Source organism: Orcinus orca, chromosome 10, assembly GCF_937001465.1.
Source record: "Orcinus orca chromosome 10, mOrcOrc1.1, whole genome shotgun sequence".
Lineage (NCBI taxonomy): Eukaryota > Metazoa > Chordata > Mammalia > Artiodactyla > Delphinidae > Orcinus > Orcinus orca.
In genome coordinates, this window is record NC_064568.1 from 80,230,231 (window position 1) to 80,243,856 (window position 13,626).

At 38.6% G+C, this 13,626-nt stretch overlaps 1 protein-coding gene across 1 annotated transcript in view; it reads right to left on the reverse strand.

The window, feature by feature from the left end:
- PKHD1 (PKHD1 ciliary IPT domain containing fibrocystin/polyductin) overlaps positions 1-13,626 on the reverse strand; it is a 424,641-nt gene that overhangs the window by 24,226 nt on the left and 386,789 nt on the right. The window contains exons 61-62 of the mRNA XM_049716350.1: positions 6,133-6,283; positions 4,864-4,951 (exon numbers count right to left, since the gene is read on the reverse strand). Coding sequence (XP_049572307.1) covers positions 4,864-4,951; positions 6,133-6,283 — 239 coding nt within the window. The remainder of the gene's footprint in view (positions 1-4,863; positions 4,952-6,132; positions 6,284-13,626) is intronic.

Here is a 13,626-nt window from a genome sequence, read left to right on the forward strand (position 1 = left end):
AATCAAAAGCTTTACAGACAAGCAAAAGCTAAGAGAACTCAGCACCACCAAACCAGCTCTACAACAAAGGCTAAAGGAACTTCTCTAAGTGGAAAACACAAGAGAAGGAAAGGACCTACAATAACAAATCCAAAACAATTAAGAAAATGGTAATAGGAACATACATATTGATAATTACCTTAAACGTGAATGGATTAAATGCTCCAACCAAAAGACACAGGCTCGCTGAACGGATACAAAAACAAGACCCATATATATGCTGTCTACAAGAGACCCACTTCAGACCTAGAGACACATACAGACTGAAAGTGAGGGGATGGAAAAAGATATTCTATGCAAATGGAAATCAAAAGAAAGCTGGAGTAGCAATACTCATATCAGATAAAATAGACTTTAAAATAAAGAATGTTGCAAGAGACAAGGAAGGAGACTACATAATGATCAAGGGATCAATCCAAGAATAAGATATAACAATTGTATATATATATATACCCAACATAGGAGCACCTCAATACATAAGGCAACTGCTAACAGCTATAAAAGAAGAAATTGACAGTAACACAATAAAAGTGGGAGACTTTAACACCTCACTTGCACCAATGGACAGATCATCCAAACAGAAAATTATAAGGAAACACAAGCTTTAAATGACACAGTAGACCAGATAGATTTAATTGATACTTATGGGACATTACATCCAAAATCGGCAGATTACACTTTCTTCTCAAGTGCACACGGAACCTTCTCCAGGATAGATCACATCTTGAGTCACAAGTCAAGCCTCGGTAAATATAAGAAAATTGAAATCATATCAAGCATCTTTTCTGACCACAGCACTATGAGATTAGAAATAAATTACAGGGAAAAAAATGTTAAAACACAAACACATGGAGGCTAAACAATATGTTACTAAAAAACCAAGAGATCACTGAAGAAATCAAAGAGGAAATAGAAAATACCTAGAGACAAATGACAATGGAAACACAATGATCCAAAACCTATGGGATGCAGCAAAAGCAGTTCTAAGAGGGGAGTTTATAGCAATACAAGCCTACCTCAAGAAACAAGAAACATCTCAAATAAACAATCTAATCTTACACCTAAAATGGACTAGAAAAGAAGAACAAACAAAACCCAAAGTTAGTAGAAGGAAAGAAATCATAAAGATCAGAGCAGAAATAAATGAAATAGAAACAAACAAAATAATAGCAAAGATCAATAAAACTGAAAGCTGATTCTTTGAGAAGATAAACAAAATTGATAAACCATTACCCAGACTCATCAAGAAAAAGAGGGAGAGGACTCAAATCAATAAAATTAGAAATGGAAAAGGAGAAGTTACAACAGACACTGCAGAAATACAAAGCATCCTAAGACCCTACTACAAGCAACTCTAGGCCAATAAAATGGACAACCTGAAAGAAATAGACAAATTCTTAGAAAGGTATAACCTTCCAAGTCTGAACCAGGAAAAAATAGAAAATACGAGCAGACCAATCACAAGTAATGAAATTGAAACTGATATTAAAAATCTTCCAACAAACAAAAGCCCAAGACCAGATGGCTTCACAGGCGAATTCTATCAAACATTTAGAGAAGAGCTAACACCCATCCTTCTCAAACTCTTCCAAAAAATTGCAGAGGGAGGAACACTCTCAAACTCATTCTATGAGGGCACCATCACCCCGATACCAAAACCAGACAAAGATACTACAAAGAAAGAAAATTACAGACCAATATCACTGATGAATATAGATGCAGAAATGCTCAACAAAATACTAGCAAGCAGAATCCAACAACACATTAAAAGGATCATACACCATGATCAAGTGAGATTTATCCCAGGGATGCAAGGATTCTTCAATGTACACAAATGAATCAATGTGATAAACCATATTAACAAACTGAAGAATAAAAACCATATGATCATCTCAATAAGATACAGAAAAAGCTTGTGACAAAATTCAACACCCACTTATGATAAAAACTCTCCAGAAAGTGGGCATAGAGAGAACCTACCTCAACATAATAAAGGCCATATACGACAAACCCACAGCAAACATCATTCTCAATGGTGAAAAACTGAAAGCATTTCCTCTAAGATCAGGAACAAGACAAGGACGTCCACCCTCACCACTATTATTCAACATAGTTTTGGAAGTTTTAGCCACAGCAATCAGACAAGAAAAAGAAATAAAAGGAATCCAAATCGGAAAAGAAGAAGTAAAACTGTCACTGTTTGCAGATGACATGATACCATACATAGAGAATCCTAAAAATGCCATCGGAAAACTACTAGAGCTAATCAATGAATTTGGTAAAGTTTCAGGATACAAAATTAATGCACAGAAATCTCTTGCATTCCTATACATTAACAACAAAAATCAGAAAGCGAAATTAACGAAACAATCCCATTCACTACTGCAACAAAAGGAAAAAAATATCTAGGAATAAACCTACCTAAGGAGACAAAAGACCTGTATGCAGAAAACTATAAGACACTGATGAAAGAAATCAAAGATAACACAAACAGATGCAGAGATATACCATGTTCTTTGATTGGAAGAATCAACATTGTGAAAATGACTAGACTACCCAAAGCAATCTATAGATTCAATGCAATCCCTATCAAATTATCAATGGCATTTTTTACAGAACTAGAACAAAAAATCTTAAAATTTGTATGGGAACACAAAAGACCCTGAATAGCCAAAGCAATCTTGAGGGAAAAAAATAGAGCTGGAGGAATCAGATTCCCTGACTTCAGACTATACTACAAAGCTAGAGTAATCAAGACAACATGGTACTAGCACAAAAACAGAAATATAGATCAATGGAATAGTATAAAGCCCAGAGATAAACCCATGCACTTATGGTCAACTAATCCATGACAAAGGAGGCAAGGATATACAATGGAGAAAAGACAGCATTTTCAATAAGTGATGCTGGGAAAATTGGACAGCTACACATAAAAGAATGAAATTAGAACACTCCCTAACACCATACACAAAAATAAACTCAAAATGGATTAAAGACCTAAATGTAAGACTGGACACTACAAAACCCTTAGAGGAAAACATAGGAAGAACACTCTTTGACATATATCACAGCAAGATCTTTTTTGACCCACTGCCTAGGTTAATGGAAATAAAAACAAAAATAAACAAATGGGACCTAATGAAACTTAAAAGCTTTTGCACAGCAACGGAAACCATAAACAAGACAAAAAGACAACCCTCAGAATGGGAGAAATTATTTGCAAACAAAGCAACTGATAAAGTATTAATCTCCAGAATTTACAAGCAGCTCATGCAGCTCAGTATCAAAAAAACAAACAACCCAATAGAAAAATGGGCAGAAGACCTAAATAGATATTTCTCCAAAGAAGACATACAGATGGCCAAGAGGCATGTGAAAACCTGCTCAACATCACTAATTATTAGAAATGCAAATCAAAACTACAGTGAGGTATCACCTCACACCGGTTAGAATGGGCTACATCAGAAAATCTACAAACAAGAAATGCTGGAAAGGGTGTGGAGAAAATGGAACCGTCTTGCACTGTTGGTAGGAATGTAAATTGATTCAGCCACTATGGAGAACAGCATGGAGATTTCTTTAAAAACTAAAAATAGAATTACCATATGACCCAGCAATCCCACTACTGGGCATATACCCTGAAGAAAACCATAATCCAAAAAGACACATGCACCCCAATGTTCATTGCAGCACTATTTACAATAGCCAGGAAGCAACCTAAATGCCCATCGACAGAAGTATGGATAAAGATGTGGTACATATATACAATGGAATATTACTCAGCCATAAAAAGGAACGAAATTGGGTCATTTGTAGAGATGTGGATGGACCTAGAGACTGCCATACAGAGTGAAGTAAGTCAGAAAGAGAAAAACAAATATCGTATATTAACGCATATATGTGGAATCTAGAAAAATGGTACAGATGAACTGGTTTGCAAGGCAGAAATAGAGACACAGATATAGAGAACAAATGTATGAACACCAAGGGGGAATCGTGGGAAGGGGTGGTGGTGGGATGAATTGGGAGGTTGGGATTGACATATATACACTAATATGTATAAAATAGATAGCTAATAAGAACTTGCTGTATAAAAAAATAAATAAATAAAACTAAAAAAAAAAAGTTCTGAAATACGTTGCAGCATAGATGAATCTTGAGGACATTATACTAGGTGAAATCAACCAGTCACAGAAGGACTAACACTGTATGATTTCACGTATATAAAGTATCTAAAATAGTAAAACTTATAGAAGCAAAGAACAGAATGATGGTTTTTGATTTTCATATGCACAACTCCAGAAAAGTAAATGAAGCTAGCAGTGGTACTGGGACTGAACAGGAAGGTAACGGAGGACCAAGAAAGCTGGAGAGGAGAAAATGAGCTCTCAGGGCCTGTTCTGGGCCAGGCGCTTTGCATTTGCCATCACATTTATTCTTTATAACATTGAGAGCCAGTGTTTGTTTCCCCATAGAAACCACATTGTACCTATGACTTGATACTGTACCAGAGAATCATCTGTACATGATTAGGGGGCCATGACCTTTTCCTTACACTATACTGAAGATACAGGTATGACAATAATACTCCTCACCATGTTGGCAGGGGTGGGGGTAGGTGGGCAGATGGTTTGTTAAACATTTCCTGCCAACCTAATGTTCCCTTTTGCAGACACTGGCGTTGTAGACTGGTGGTGAAGGGGATTTCTTCCAAACTAACAAAGATACTGAGTATTAGCGGCTTTTGTTATAGATTCCCAATGGTAGCAAACATTTCTGTGCAGATGCAATTATAGCACGTCTCCGAATGTCACAGGTACCTACCTCTCAGCATGGAATCTGATGTCCCTTCCAGAGAAACAGAAATGACCCAAGGCTCTGATGGGGGCCCCAACGACTCTACTCTCCGATTCTGGAAACAGGAAAAAAGGGGAAAAGTTGGACTCAGAAGAGAATTTTGTGAAGTTATCTGAAAAAGAAGAGGATTCACACAGAATCTTTTATAAAGCACACAATAAACAAAGGAAAAAAATAATAAATAAATATTTTCTTTCTCAGGTTAAGAAGAATATATCAAATTAGCTTACTGAGCAGAGAGAAGGGAGATTATTGCAAGAAAAGTTGGGGCAGGGCAGTGAAGAGGAGAAAGGAAAGTTAAGTTTACAGAAAAGGAGAGTGCCACGGTGTGCTGAGGGTTAATATGGAAGGAAAGATTAAGATGACAAAGCAGGAGAGAGTTGGGTGAGTGCCAGGCTAGAGCAGAAGTGTGGACCTCAGGCCCATGGCCTTTAGCCCTCTGTAAGCACGTCAGGGGAGGCATTTCTAAAGTCAAGGGTGGAAAGCTGATTTGAGTATCATATTTCACTTTTCCCCCCTTGATATTAGTAAATATAGATAAGACAAAATAGAATCAGAGGGCATGGACACTGAAATTAGAATTAAGCACAGAAGGCTCTTGTTGATGCTGTACTTAACCACATACAGGAGAAATCATTTAAAATAACATAGAACTATAATGCAGATGTGATGGCATAAATTCCTTCATTAGCATATGAAATGACTTCTTCAGATATAGATCCAAAACTTGGAGAAGGCGAGATTTCTGAAAAGATACATGAGACCTGCTGTAAGAATGTGCTTGAGGAGGGCTTCCCTCGTGGTGCAGTGGTTGAGAGTCTGCCTACCGATGCAGGGGACACGGGTTCGTGCCCCGATCCGGGAAGATCCCACATGCCGTGAAGCGGCTGGGCCCGTGAGTCATGGCCGCTGAAACTGCGTGTCCGGAGCCTGTGCTCCGCAATGGAAGAGGCCACAACAGTGAGAGGCCCGCGTACCGAAAAAAAAAAAAGAATTTGCTTGAGGAGAAAAAGTATCAGAATTCTATTTTTACCCTTGATCAAATTCTGGACACTTATAGAAAGTGGAAGGAAAGCAGGCTGTGAAATGGAAGGAAAATAATGAAAGTAGTTAGATGTTCTAAGTGCACCAAATGTCACAGGGTGGGCACTCTGTACATGTGTATCTTGAAGATGATGCAATGTGAAACATGCGCCAGATACAACATGGTACCCGGCTCTGAATAAAGATTGTTACCTGTGCACAAGGTACCTGCTTATCCAGAAAAACGAGCTGTGGTTGTACTGTAAGTTCTTTTCCCACTTCTCCATCTGAAGGCTGGACTAGGACTGAAAGACCATAGGGCCGAATATATATCAAGTTCCCAGTTTCGAAATTGCTTGTATTTCTGGCACATGTTAAAAAAGAAAAGAATACATGCCTAAGATTACAGATATCATATCACTGCAGTAGCTTTTTTCCATAACACATTATTACCAGTGAGAAGATTTGCATTTGCCTTTGTTTCTAGAAACTGAATAATACACTCTATAGCAAACATGACCTTATAACTAAAGAATAATTATATATTTACTTTATATGTTTGCTTTGCCATAGGAAAGAATGCACTGGTTGGGGCGGGGGGGGTGGGGGAGGTGGGAGGAGAACATACTATGAACTTAGATTTTATCACAATTTGTTAATATCAGCTCCAAAAAGCCTTAGTGAGGCAACTTATCAGACTAAAATATTTAGAAGGTGGGGATGTGTTCTAAGTATGCTAGTAAACCAGCTCTCCCCCAAGAGGTGTTAGTGTTTTCCAATTTCCACAGTATAAATACATTCACCATGGCTAATTCTGTGGTACCAAGATGACGTCACCGAAAAGAACTGGAAAGAGATGCCTGGGAGCAACCTCCCACACCACTGTTTCACATGGAATAGCTCATTTAATCTCACAACCACCCTTTCATGTTCATTGTCTCCACAGGATGTTTGCACTAAATAGAATCGACAACTGTGGAATTCATTGATTAATTGATTTCAGTTGAATGAAGTCCTTAGGGAGAATAATACTTATAATTAATATATGCTGAGCACTTACACCCTGTACCAAGTACTATTCTATGCTTTCCACCTATAAACTCATTGCATCTTTAAAGTGACACTATGACATAGGTACTCTTATTTGCACATGAAGAAACTGAGGTCCAAAAAGCCTTAAGTATTTTTCCAAAGGTCTTACCAAGAGTAAGTGTATGACCAAGGTCCAGAGCTATACTGTTTTTCATCTCTTTTGAGCACATTAATTGCTGATGTGACTTAGCAATAAAATGGAATAATTATAAAATAAAATACTTACATAATTCATGATACCTCAAAACATCTTTTTACCGGAGCTTTGGTATTTTTGAAGACCCAAGGCAGCTCTGTTAAACGAATATTCTGGGTTATACACCTATTGTCCCATTAAGCCTATTGTGTATTACACATCAGAGGCATGCAATAGAGTTTTAGCAATTAAATGGATATATATAGACACCATATATCACACATATTACCCTAATATAGGGTAATAGATTACCGTCAAAACACCCTAGGTCAGGTCTAACAAGGCTTTGAGTTTTTTTTTTTAAATAGTATCCTACCCAGCCCTCAATTAAATGCTTGTGAGTCAACTACTTGGTCCCCTAATCTTTTTTTTTTTTCTTATGTGAGGAGAAAAGGATATTTATTTTAACAGAGAGTGTATGCGAGGTAAAGGTGACAATTAGTCCTAAGAAGAGGAAACAGTGCAAGAACAAATACAGAGGATCACAAACTATGAAGTTTCTGTAGGGAGCAATTTCCCTCTCCCCTGAGAATCCTGGAAAATGGGGGATGGGGCATGTGTGGTCCTACGAATCCCTTTTGGTCATTTACCAGCTAAGGTCCTGACCTCTGCTAGAATCACTCACTCGGAATTCCACACACACTAGTCTGATCATCATTTATTAGTTTGCTTAGCCTGAATGAGTAAGGCTCCTTTTTATTTAAAGAAAAAATTGAAATCATATTTTAAAACCCCATGTTATTCATTGCATCCTCTATGGCTCCTAGGTTACTGGAAAATTCTAACATTGTTATCAGATGCTATTTCTCCACTGGCCTATTTCTTTTTTTTTTTTTTTTTTTTTTTTGCGGTATGCGGGCCTCTCACTGCTGTGGCCTCTCCCGTTGCGGAGCACAGGCTCCGGACGCGCAGGCTCAAAGGCCATGGCTCACGGGCCCAGCCGCTCCGCGGCATGTGGGATCTTCCCGGACCGGGGCACGAACCCGTGTCCCCTGCATCGGCAGGCGGACTCCCAATCACTGCGCCACCAGGGAAGTGGCCTATTTCTTAAAAGCTTTCTGATGCAGGACAGGACGCAGGCTGTCCGTGTACGTTAAAGAAACCAAAAGACTCCATCCAAGGTCCTGACATAAGCACGTTGATGTCTAGAGACGAAGGGATGGGAACCAACTACCTGAACACTTGCTAAAAGGCCCGTCTGTGACACACTTTAAAGTTTATTGTGAGCAAACATCTCTGATTAAATGTAAACAGCATCCCACTGGAGGTCAGAGACTTGCTGCTACAGCATATCCCAAGGTAATACCACTTTAAACTCCACATAAACTCGTAGGCAGTTTCTAACCTAAAACCTGACCGTAGGTGGTACAGTTTTTTACGATATGTTATAATAGTGCAATAAATCTGTTAGCTTAAAATCGAATCTCCGTGGCCTTTTAGAGAAATCATCATTAAATGCAGGGTCTTGTTAATGATGCCATCGAAGTGAAATTGTTTAATCTGCTAAGGGGGTGAAAGGTCACCAAATGAATTTTTTATAATACATCAACTTGACACGCAATAGGGAAAACTGTAATAGATAAAAGCAAAGGAAAAGGGCACTGTCTTCTTCTGATAGGTCAATAGCAGCCAAGAGAGTCACTCATCCACTTTCCTTTCACGATGGGGCTCCTTTTGCATTTAATATGGACACCCAATTAATACCTCAGCACCACAGACAACCTCATTTTAGGTGACTTATAGCAATTTCTCCCCCTTCCCTGAAATGAAAGTGATCACAATACATCATAGCATTGTGCGAATTAACGTTAATTGATTCAAGTTACCAAGCAATGATGGGCCACTTATATAACCTAGGCGTTATTGGGTGCTAGAAGGGATGGAGGGAAGATTAGATTCCAGTGTCCGTTGCTGTGACGACGGGAATCACCTGACGCCTTGTTAGACAGTTGTAAGGTTCTATTGCTGGCCCCAGTGGGGTCGTCAGTAAACCGGAGTGATGTCCAAACATCATTATCCGCTGCTCCGATATTAAAGCAAAGGGATTAGCAACTTATTGCAAGCAACCTGGATTTGTCATTGTGCTGTCGTTATCCAATTTCCAACCGCTAATGTGACTGTAGCCTGCAGGCAGAAGGACCTACAGCCAAACTTTAAAAAATGGGGGAGGAAAGTTCCCTCCAATCCTCCCAGTTTAACCACTATTTCACAGCTTCCAATAGCCAGCCAGGTATGTGGAAGAATTTTTTTTTTCCTTCAGTGCTTAAGTGCTAGCAAAAGAGAAAGACCAAGAAAATACAGAAATGTCTGAGTTCAGAGATCACTACTATTCACTCCAACTCTTGCTTTTTAATCTGCCAGATCTGCAATGCTTCCCCTACAGAGGAGGGGATTGTTTCTATCTGCATGGCAAACTGAGCAAACAAATAAATAAATCATCTTGATGAAGGCTAGCTCTGGGCAGTGAGGTGAGGGTGGGGCGTTTTGAGATACTTCCTCACTTCCTCTTCAGCCTTGGCCTCCTCAAAGTTACTAAGTCAGGTTCCTATAAAAGAGCTCCATGTTTTGATTAAATTTTTTAGGGTATGCCATGAGGGAACTTAAATTTCAGAGGAGTTTGCGAGATTCTGTACCCTGGAAGAAAAAAGCAAGTTCTCCACTCGGTTCAGTTTAACAAACAAATGTTAACCCTTCCACCATGTACAAATATTGTTTTAGGCACTATGAGATAGGCAAAGATAAATACAACACCATAACCTCGGTCCCTCAGGAATGTTCTTCCACAGAGTCCGTAAGGCAAGAATGACTTTCCTGGCTATCCTTCAGAGCTAACAGATACATTTTATTTATATTTCATAGTCCTAATGCTCCCTGTTAAACCTAGCCAAATGCCCTTAGCTGCCATCAACTCCTAAGAGAGAAAAAAATGTCTTATGATCTCATGGTTTCTTTCTGGCACCATAGCATAGTGATTCCAAACTTTGCACATTACAAGCATCCAATACATGTTACTATAGGAACACTATGACCAATCAGTACCCACCATGCACTTCCTCTGTTCTTAGGTCATTAAAATGCCTCTAGAAAGCCGCCACCTATCTTGGACTGGCCAACTTCAAGTTCTGATACAGTCTTGAACTGGTGCACTTACTGCTGTGCTCTAATACTTGTTATTAAACTCTTATGGTTCTTTGGAATTTTTCATTTCAAACTGAGATTTGAGGAACCACAGGCATAGGTTGCACTGTGCCATGAGAATATAAAGACACAAAATAAACGTGGCACAACCTCCAACAAGGTCAACTCAGAGGTCAAAACCTAAGTATTTTAGTCAGAAAATTGTTCAAAATAATATTTTATAATAAATCTAGCATGAATATCTTATCTGGGATAATGTAAATTCTGAATACATTTTTTAAGATCATACACAAATATTCAAAATGTCCTGTTTGTGATGGAGTCCCCTAGCAGTCATAGTCTAACCAGGAAAAGAGAAATCACTCAAGATCTTTCTGATGGAAGAGATTTGTTACAGGATATTGGTTGCACAGGAGTATTAGAATAGCAGAGAAGTCAAACCGGTTACATTTCACTATTTGCAACATGTATTTAACGATCACTTATGGTGCATGACACTGCTTAGGTACTCTTGGGAGTATAACAGTAAATTGAAGCCTTGACCAATGAACGAATATTATAAAGATAAAAATATACTAATTTTATGAAAAACTAGATTAATGGTTAAGCAGGTTCATATTGAATTAATGATTTCCTTGTAATAGATATAGAATAATGAGATTTAATATACCATATTCTTATTAGACAGTTGTGTAAATGTTTGTTTTCCCTATCTATTAATTTTTAAATCTCTAGATTTTCATATAAGCCATACAATTTTTTGGACATAATAACTGTTCAATTAATGTTTGGGAAATAAAAAACATTCAAATGTAAGTTTTCATGAGTCTTTATTATATTTAGCTACAACTTCACCACCCGTACACATAAATCTTAAATTGATTGTAAGGTAGTACGGTTCCGGTTCAATTTCGGAATTAGAACTACATGTGCATGTGGGTGGAAAACTACTGGATGCAGATAAGTCAACAGCAATAATGGATTAGAATTTTCCTCCTGTTTATAAGGAAGAGAGAAGGGAAAATGTAAACTGTAGAAGTAGAATCAAAGATTTAGTGGTCTGGGGCCATTTAGTATAAGAACAAGGGTCCCTAAGGGCATCACTGCAGTAACAGAGCTGTGAAATAAATGATAGCTTTAATGATGACATGAATCATCAATAAAAATGTGAAAGGTCTACATTATTTTCCATTTAATAAGGCTGGATAATATCTATTTCTTTTTAGTTTAAGAGATGAAGTCTTTTTTAAAATGTAGTGATAAAATAAACAATTTTTAATTAAATGGAAAGTTTACTTATGCAGAGCATCTCATTTTCCCGCAAAGCCACATATATAAAATACCATTATGATAATTTTACCATCCACCTAACTCAACAAAGCAGTGAATTTGTATTGTAGTGAAAAAAAGAAATGGTGCAAAAACACTCTTTAATGGCAAAGTTGTGGTTTTGCCAGGAGGGAGGAAAGAGACAGGCTAGCAGTACGGGAATCCCTTCCCGGATGAATATTCTGCCAGTCTTGAGAAGAGCATCCTTCAGTGTTGACAGAAAGACCCTGTCCTTGCATACTCCAAATAGCTGTTTCCTAGAATGCAGGTGCCCAAGGGGCAGGGAGAGATTGCACAAGAGAAGATGTTAAATGAGCCTGAATGTCACCAAATGACTCATGTCACCAATTGTCTCTCCTAGTTTTCTTCTCTATTCCAAGTCAGCTTGATAAGGTGTGTCTTATACACAGTGAGGAAACTTAAAAAGCTACTAATGTGAAGGGTGCAAAACACACAGGTGTATACCGCCACAGAGCCATGCTCACATTCCCTATAACTGTTTTTAGGGTCCAAGGTTCATGGCAACGTCAGAAACAAAGAGTTTTATGTGAGATAGCGTATTAGTTTTCTACGGCTGTGAAACAAAACTCCACACACTCAGTGGCTTAAAATATCACAAATCTATGATCTTCAGGTTGTGGGTCAAGAGTTTAGACAGGCTTGGCTGGGGGTTCACTGCTTAAGTGGAGGCTCTCAGGAGAATCCACTTCCAAACTCATTCCAATTGTTGGTGGAATTCATTTCCTTGTGGCTGTGGAATGGAGGTCCCTGTTTCCCCTGGGCTGTCAGCCAAGGTCCACTCTGTACTTACAAAGTGCATCTGATTTTTTTCTCATGTGGTGCCTTTCATCCTAAAAGCAGTGACACTTCAATTCCTTCTCACACTTGGAATCTCTCTGCCTTCCTCTTCTGCCACAGCAGGATAAAGCTCTCCTCTTTTAAGGGCTGTTGTGTGTAACTGTGCCACCTTGATAATCCTGGGTATTCTCTCCAACTTAAGGTCTACTGTGCCACATAACACAGTGTCTTCATAGAAATTCTATCTGATCCTATTCATAGGTTCCCAGGATTAGGGCAGCACACTTTTGGGTGGTCATCTTAGAAATTCTCAACCACAAACAGCTTTAGCATTTCAATAGCTAAACTTCCATGAAAGATACAGATATATTTACGCTTACTATATGACAAAGAATATTATTTAGAGGGGGGTTGTTTTTATGAAGCAGGAGAAAGAGAGGGAGAAGAAGAAAAGACAGGAGGGAAAGAAACTCAACAGAGCAAAAATCAAATTTCTACTGCCAGGATTCCAGTAAAAGGCAGGATATAAAGTAAGCCCCTCGTGGGGAACCCCAAGTTTAAGAAGCAGAGGTTGAACATATGTTTATCTCTGTTCCCTCTACTCCACCGAAATTACTTAAAAGGAGAAAAATGAATAAAAATGGTGTAAATCAACATGGATAAAGAAGGCAGGAGAGGAGAGAGCAACCAACAACAGAGGTTAACAAAGCTTTGGAAGATGGAAGACAGGTTCATGGAACTGACTGAGCCATGCAGAAGACACTTAAATCTAGATGCCTCTAGAGGAGGATAAGGACTGGGAGAGGCCAATGTGTTGTATATTATTTGATTAAAAAAATAGCACTCCAGTTCTCCCCACAAAGCAGAAAGTTGGTAGCTTTTTGAAAGCAGGTAGTACTCCCCTTGATAAGTAAATGTCTGATATGGCCTCAATTTGTTGAAATGCATGTAACGCCATTAAATTAACAAGAGTGAACCTTTAAAGAACATTGTAGATGTTTCCACTGAAAGGCCTATGTCCTCAGACTAATTTCTGCTGTCTAAAGGTCAATTCATTAGCTTGTCAATGGCTCTCCAGTGAGTTCAATGGAAGTCTGAGTTGACACTGATGGAAGTTGAAAGAAACAGGGCTGGCCCTGGGATCTGCCCCAGGC